Source organism: Arachis duranensis, chromosome 4 (assembly GCF_000817695.3).
Source record: "Arachis duranensis cultivar V14167 chromosome 4, aradu.V14167.gnm2.J7QH, whole genome shotgun sequence".
Taxonomy (NCBI): domain Eukaryota; kingdom Viridiplantae; phylum Streptophyta; class Magnoliopsida; order Fabales; family Fabaceae; genus Arachis; species Arachis duranensis.
In genome coordinates, this window is record NC_029775.3 from 2,451,925 (window position 1) to 2,460,092 (window position 8,168).

General features: G+C 33.5%; 1 protein-coding gene across 2 annotated transcripts; it reads left to right on the plus strand.

Moving 5' to 3' along the window:
- Nucleotides 1-1,536: 1,536 nt before the first annotated feature.
- On the plus strand, nucleotides 1,537-7,120 carry LOC107482783 (mitotic checkpoint serine/threonine-protein kinase BUB1). 2 transcript variants are annotated; one of them, XM_016103362.3, is made up of 14 exons: nucleotides 1,537-1,736; nucleotides 1,822-1,960; nucleotides 2,823-2,980; nucleotides 3,084-3,174; nucleotides 3,523-3,633; nucleotides 3,726-3,813; nucleotides 4,419-4,522; nucleotides 4,605-4,676; nucleotides 4,783-4,872; nucleotides 4,952-5,109; nucleotides 5,904-5,958; nucleotides 6,042-6,176; nucleotides 6,267-6,388; nucleotides 6,512-7,120. In XM_016103362.3, exons 1-14 carry the CDS (start codon nucleotides 1,663-1,665, stop codon nucleotides 6,699-6,701), a joined length of 1,587 nt encoding a protein of 528 aa, XP_015958848.1. In that variant the 5' UTR covers nucleotides 1,537-1,662; the 3' UTR covers nucleotides 6,702-7,120. The 2 variants fall into 2 exon arrangements, 1 of the variants encoding a protein (XP_015958848.1); XR_008008441.1 differs by lacking the exon at nucleotides 6,512-7,120 and having other exon boundaries at nucleotides 6,058-6,176.
- Nucleotides 7,121-8,168: the final 1,048 nt, after the last annotated feature.

Consider the following 8,168-nt stretch of genomic DNA (forward strand, 5'->3'; position numbering starts at 1 on the left):
AGCAGCTCACTCAAAGTAGCTTAATAATTTGAGATGAAACTCCAATGCTCAATAAAATGTGTTTTGAAGCAGTTTATCTCAGTTACCGATTAACATAAGACACATGGGTTAGAAGTTGAAATTTTAAATAATCTACTGATTATAATTGTTGATGATCTTCTCTCTCATTTGGTAGACTTTACATATTCAAATTTATTGCAAAACATATCAGATTACATGTATTTTTAGAGTATGACAATTCTTGCATCCACGTTTAAGAGTGTTGAGAAGGTAAACGATTTCGACTTGACAATCTTCCCAAGAATGAAAAATGAGTATCTAAATTCTGACACAATATATCAAGTTGATGAGAATGGTATAACAAGAATGGTTTACTCTAGAGTTTCTAAATGACATCAAATGTTTGGGACTATCCAACCACAAGTTGACTTTCAAGCCAAGAGTCGCTGTAATACTATTACTAAACATAGACCAAACTTCAGGTTTATGCAACGGAATAAGGTTAATAGTTAATGAACTTGACAACAACGTAATTGGAGCAACGGTAGTGATTGGTAGAAATATTGGTGACAATATGTACATCCAAAAAATGAACTTGATCCCTTCAGATTTAGGATTGTGATTTAAGTTTCAACGGAGACAGTTTCCATTAAAGTGTGCTTTGCAATGACCATCAACAAGAGTCAGGATCAATTATCATCATATGTAGGCTTCACTTGCCAAAATCAGTGTTTACCCTGGACAACTTTACGTTGTTGTGTCAAGAGTTAAGAGTCGTAGTGTCCTCAAACTCAAAGTTCTAATCTTGGACGAAGACGATAATCCAAAATCATCAATAACAAATATCACATTTAAAGAAAATTTTAATAATATTTAGGTAAGAAAAATAGTATTTTCACTTTAATAACATGTTATGATTTACACTTTTGTATAAATATTTACTGTAGATATAACTAATTTATCTATAACTCTACTTTTATATTTGAAATGAAACGTGTAACAAGGTTAACTGCTTTTCTAACGAGATTAATAAAATGCTAGGTTGTTGATAAATTTTCATTAACTTTTTGATATAAAATTCAGTGTAAAATTTACATATTATTATTACAGTTATATATGTTCTTATTCTTTTAGGTATCTTTTTTCTGATTCAAGAATATTATAGATTTCAAACTGTTTTATTTATATTTTATTTTGAATAAACATAAAATAGTATATTCAATACATTTATATTATATAATGACAATGATAGTGTTATACTAAATTCGAAAAATTTATGATTATAAAATATTATTTTTGATTTATCATGTCAAATTAAAATATAAATTTGTGTACCATACAAATTTAACACTAATAATATTATATATCCAATTTTTTTTATTAATTAAATTTAATTAAATTAGTCTAACATAATAAAAATGGACTCTTATTTAATTGAGTAGACTGACCGGTCTAATATCGAGACTCCGGTCCGATTTTAAGAACCTTCCTGAGATAAAATTGGACACCCAATTTCACACAACCGCTAAATTCAAAATCTGGAATTTCCGCGCTTCACTCTCATATTGGATCCCCTATTCCGACTGTCTTCGTTTACATACTCGGCTACTCGCAATTCGCAAAAGTATTGCATTTCTCTCCCAGTCTCCAAATTCAAACTCAATGGTCACATTTTTTAACTCCCTCACCTCCGCCACCGCCTCCGCCACGGACGATCCTCTCTTACCATTCCTCTGGTATCTTTCTGCCTTTCACAAACTTGTCCCAGGGAAAAAAATTCTCATAAGATTGACAAAATTCTCTCGATTTTGTGAATTTTAGGAGTGTCAAGAAAGCTCTAGAAGGTTCCGGCGGTTCCAGCCAGAACCTGTTGAACTTACTAGGAGATTGCATTAGAAGCTTCAAGGATAGCGAACAGTACCGAAACGACGTCAGATTTCTCAAGATTTGGCTCCTCTATGTAATCTACTCGTTCTATCTCATGTTTCAAATCTCGTGGTTAGGGCTTTTTGACGAATAAAATTATTTAATTGAATAGTTATTTTCCATGGTAGCTATAGTAGCTATGAAAACCTAGCTACATGAGTGAGTGCACAACAGAGTATGGTTACATTACTTGAATGTTATGCTTGCTAAGGATTCTCGCAGTTATGATATCAAATGTTAAAATGATTTGAATATGATTTTGGGTAAGGTGAACTAAGGTCTTAAAGAAAGAGGACCCGGGTTTGTGGGCTGGGTCAAGGGGGACTAGTCTGTAACCTTCCAAGAGAAGCTGTGATATCTTCTGTTGGTTGAAAGAAAAGGAAAAGAAAGAAAAGTTTAAATATGGTTTTAATATGGCACCCTTATCCTTTTTTTTTTCTTTTAAAAAGTTTTGAATTTTATATATATATTTTTTGTTTTTGTTATAATATGAATCAATTAGGAAAGTTGATGTTACATCAATCATGTAATAGTAGAACTTTGCTTTACATTTTTTTGTTAGTAGAACAAACTAGCCAGTAGAAAGAATATAGATCAGATGGAAGGTAGCTCAATGACTAGAGAGATAGGGGGAGATTAATTTAAAAAAAAAAAGAAAGGAAAAGAAACTATATGCAAAATTATCAAGAAAATATCAGACTTTAATGTTCTTCGTTGTTGATGTCTTTTACAATAGGATATAAAGATTTTTTTTATCCGTGTACATAAAGCTTATATGCTTAGCAGAACATAGTCTAGTTGCAACAAATCTGTAAGCTTTTTGTAATGGTGCTGTTTTGAGGCACTTTTTGTTGAGCAGATCAACTCAACATGCTTCCGTTGGTTTGATTTTGCAGATGGGTGTTAGTTCAGATTTTGGAAGTGTTTTCATGGAAATGCTGAACTGCAATGTGTGTACCAAAAATGCTTCACTCTATGTGTGGTCTGCATGTTTCTTTGAGTTGAAAGGGAGGCTCCATGATGCCCTCACAATCTATCACCTTGGTATTTCCAGGTCAGTGCTCTGTTAAGTTGAATCTTCAATACTTGCTTGTTTTGATATTTCAAGTTGGGGTGCCTTGACTGTAATTTTAGTTATTTGGGTCAATGTTCAATAGGAATGCAGAGCCAATTGAGTGGTTGAAGAAGGCACAGGCATTATGTCACCAGAGAATATCTGAAACTTGGAAGGCTGCTGAAAGGCAGAAGGTACGCCTATTCACGAAGAAGTTAGTCCTTTAGGCAAAATGAGCCAAACTAGTAGGAAAGGAAAGATAAATAAAAATAGAGAAAACACCAACTTCCTTGTACTCTTTTATTGAATAGGCTTTGTGCTTTGTGATCTTTGGTAGGTAATTTATTGCTTCCCAATAGGTTTGTTCAAGTAGTAGATGAATCAAACACTGCCTTTGCAAAACACATTATTTATTTATTTTATTTCTCACATTGACATATTTCCTCAATGTTCTGTCTCCTGAATTGAGATTTGCTAACACTGACTGCATTTACAGTTTAAGAATTCTTTTGTATATATTTCATTTTATTTTTTAATTTCAGATTGATTATAAGGGATCCACAGAGTTGGGAAACATTGGCATTAATCCATGGGATTCCTCCATTTTGGAAGACCTGATGAAGAAGATAAATCCTACAATTAAAAAATTTTATGTGAGATATTTATATGCTTTGTTATATACATGTTTGATTTACTGCATCTGACAAGGATTCAGGTGCTTTATGCTTGTATAAATGCATTTCAGGGGTATCACTTGAGCACTAAATCTTATACAGGAAAAGTGGCCTTATCTACTTTGAAGAATGCATCAAGGAACAAAGTTATAGAGATAGGTAATATTCATATCCTTACTCTTGTCTTCATCATTGGGACGTAATTGTCTGACTGCTCCTAGCTTTATGATCAATCTGAAGAATTCATTTATATATGAATTTACTTGCCTTATCTTCTTGTATTTCTGACGGAATAGGAACAGTTGTATCATATATAAATTAATACCATAAATTTCATAGGAGATGCTAAAAAATTGTGAGTTCATGATATGTGCTAAAAATTGACCCTGCAACGAAATTTCCATTGAATCTGAGTTTATGATGTCTCCCCAGAGTTGTTAGCTTGTCTTCCAAAGACAATGTTGTTGCAGATAGTTTCTACAAAACTAGGTTTATCTATTGTTAGAAATAAAGAGTGTATATCTTTTTGGTATCTCAATAAAAAATCTTAGGAGTAGTTTTGGTTCTTTCTATTATTACGTCATCATTTCCTTATTTGTCTAGGATAAGGGTTTTTCCTATTATCAACAGCAGTTAGTGTTCATCTCTTGTAAGACACCACAACATGATCATATCAGTGTATTTCATATAGTTTCATAGTCTTTATTCTTTTCTTTTACTGGCTTCATTCATTCTCTTGATGGTCCTTATCATGATATCCAAAGGCGGGAGGAAGTACCATATCAAAGGTTGCGCTGGACAAGGTGGTTTTGCTCAAGTATACAAGGCCTTTGTCAACAGTGATCCAAATGATGTTGTTGCGCTAAAGGTGCTGATGGTCTTTCAGAATCATTTCCTCTTAAAATGTGATATTTGTCTCATTTGATTGTACTTTGAACCTTAAATGTTAGATACAAAAGCCAGCTTTCCCTTGGGAGTTTTACATGTATCGTCAGCTTGATATGCGGATCACTGGCAGAGAAGTATGTGATATTAATATCGATATCAAATTCAAATATTTATGCCATCAACCTGCCTTTTCTATAAACATCCAAATATACTGAATTGTCTGATATCTAACTATATCAGAGGTCAAGCTATGGTTTGGCTCAGAGAATTCATCTGTATGCAGACTGTAGCATACTCATCTGTGACTATTTAGCTCATGGAACGCTACAGGTTAGTTATTTCTACTGATTTCCCTTATTATCTTGTTCAATGTTATATAGTGTTAATTCAAGATGAACATACTATGCAGGATGTCATAAACACATATGCGGTCCAAGGGAAACCCATGGAAGAAGTTTTATGTATTTATTACACGATAGAAATGTTACACATGGTTGAAACTTTGCATGGTGTTGGCTTGATTCATGGTGATTTCAAGCCTGATAATCTGCTTATTCGCTATGCTAGGTAAACTTAAGCTTCTCATTCGTTACCATTAGTTGGTTCGCTTGCACCTTATTACTTGCAGAATGTCATTGTAAAGCTCGTTTCTCATTCTTAATTAATGATTATGATGACATGACTAAGTACATCGTCTTGTTATTATATACTTCTATATCTAAGGAGGACTTTGGGTGTAGAATTGCCCTTTATCTCTGGCAAAGCATCAACATATGTAGTATAAATAAAATAACAATCAACTCTTTAAGTGGACGAGTTATACAAACAAAAAAATGACATTTTATTGGAACTGTGTATATATAAATAATTTTAATCTATATTCTTTTTTTATGGCTTCAGCAGTAGTTTTGTTTTAGTTTACCTGGAGGAGTTCATGACTTTTACATACTTTTTTTTTTTAATGCATGGCCAAACCACCTGAGATGATGTTTTTCCATTCTAATTTTATATTGTCTAGTGTAACACTTTTCCAGTGCTATATTCTGTTTTATGGCAGCGTTGAAGTTATTGTTACTGCGATTTTCAGTCTCAAAAAACCACAAGTCCTACAAATATATAGTAAAATTAAAACTACCACTTAGATAAAACAACCTTGTTATGTTTACCACTGAAGATCCAGACCATGATGTTTTTACTTTTTAGATATTGATTGAGATAAAACCGACATGCAAATGCGAGCAAATACGAGCTGAGAGAGTTTCTTGTTGTTTAGTGTTTATATTATGCATGTTCCAAATAAGTACTTTGTAAATGCTTTGCTTTTGTAGACAGTGCTCATTCCTGGTTTTGCTACTTTGCAGGGATGACCTTACAGAAGAAGGGTTCTTGGACCGAAGTGGTCCTTGGTGTGATCAGGTCAGTTTTTCTCCAGATGATGATACAACTAAACCGTTTATGGTTTTAGTACTTTCTGTTGTTGAAAGTTGTTCTATCCATAGGGTCTTTGCCTTGTAGACTGGGGAAGAGGGATTGTTCTGGATCTCTTTCCAGATGACATAGTATTTAAGGGTGATTGCGGAACTTCTGGATTTCGCTGCATTGAGATGCAAGAGGATAAGCCATGGAAATTTCAGGCAAACCACTTCTTAAAACTACACTATAAATGTAATTATCTTCATGATTTACTGTCTTTGAAGTTGTTCTTCTCCATCACTTACCAACAGGTAGACGCATACGGCCTTTGCGTTGTTGTCCATATGATGTTGCATAATTGCTATATGGAGACTGCCAAAGAAGAATCATCTGATGGAGGCTACATGTATCTTCCCAAACAACGCTTTAAACGGTATATGTCCATTTACTTTTTGTTTATCTTTAGTCATGTGATTCACTGTAATGTTGGTGAAGTCAATTTGGAAACTTGATTCTACATTTGAAGCACCCTTAATTTGCTTGTCGAATCAAATAGTTACTGGAACGTTGCGCTCTGGAAGAATTTCTTCACCAAGATGTTAAATCAATACCCTGGCAATGATGATAGAAGGTTGCTGCAGGAGTTGAAGAAGTCCTTCCAGGACTATATAAGTTCCGATCCAAAGATGATAAAGGCACTAAGGGAGTTACTTGCAAAGCAAAGGACTTCTATGTGTTGTGCTTAGAGTTTCAAAATTCCTTTCTGAACCTGTTTCATTTTACTTAACTGTCTTCAGCTGCAGGAGGCTATATGTGTGTGTGTGTGTGTGTGTGTGTGTATATTTGAAGGAATATAGAAACAAATGCAAAATGCAAGCAATCCAAGACAGGTTCGGAAGGTGAACATCAATTCATTATTCTTCTGATTCTGATTTTGCATGCTAACAACTGCTCTTTAATGCACTTACCCACTTACATTAGCCTCTTTAATGCTAATATTTATTGTCCTTTGTAGTTTGAGTTGTCTGAATTTGACTTTTCAAGTACTGATGTAGATACATGTATGAACTGAGTGCTGTTAGCAGGTCTAATGTTGTATATGATAATTTTGTTTGTTGTAATTGGGTGTGTACTGTTTGTAATATCTAAATACTTTTCCTTGTTTAGATAGTGGATTTTAGCTCTGAAGAGGAATATAAAAAAAAAAAGATGAATATTATTATTATTATTTTTTGTTTAGAAAATAGATGAATATTAAAATATATTAAGAGAGACATAGGCTTCCCGTAAAAGTCCAAATATACTTAGTTTCGTTGATGAGCACCACCAAGCTCTGGATAGGGCCGGACCGCCAGAGTCGGCTCACATGTCGATTCGAGTTTAACTTATTAATAGTTTAGTAAACCTGATTTATGAACTTGTAAGTCGAATTTGAGTATTAATTTGAATCTATATATTAAATAATAAGGGTTGAACTTGAGTAAGTTTAGGTTATTAACTTATAAGTTGGAGTGATTATATACATAGAATTTAATTTTCATACTCAATATAAAAAAGCTTGCAAATATAATTGTTACATGAGCAAAATATTTTTTAAATTTAATACTTGAAACATTATTTAAATATGTGAATCTGTAGATAATCGTATACAATTTTTTATGTTTTTAGTAGGTTACACATCAACAAAATAAGTTAAATGCTTAAAGACATGTTACTTTATATTTTTAATTTATATCAGATACATATTTGTTAAATATACGAAAGTAAGATATCTCTTCAGAGTAAATAGCTAAATTGGTCCTCGAAAAATAGTCTGATTTTTAAATCAGTTCCCGTAAGAAAAAAAAAATTGTTCCCGAAAAATTTAAAATTGGTAACGTTAGTCTTTCCGTCAAATGTTTGAGTAACGGCGTGGACATTTGCTGACCTAGCCATTAGTGTGACACCTCACCAAGAACCTAATCGGCGTCGTTTTGCAACTCCCTATTATAACGCTTTCAGCAACACCTTAAACGGCGTCGTTTTCTTTGCTCCCCATTACAACGTTTGGGTTTTCATCCCTGTTTCCTTGCACACGTCTCGAGTTACATCCTTCTTCTGAGAAGAAAAAACCTCTGTAATCCCTTCCTCCTACTTGTTTCGTCCAGGTAGATGAAGCTTTGAACAGTGACCACCAGGCTTGACCGAAGACGACATTGTGCTGGAGTTGCAGG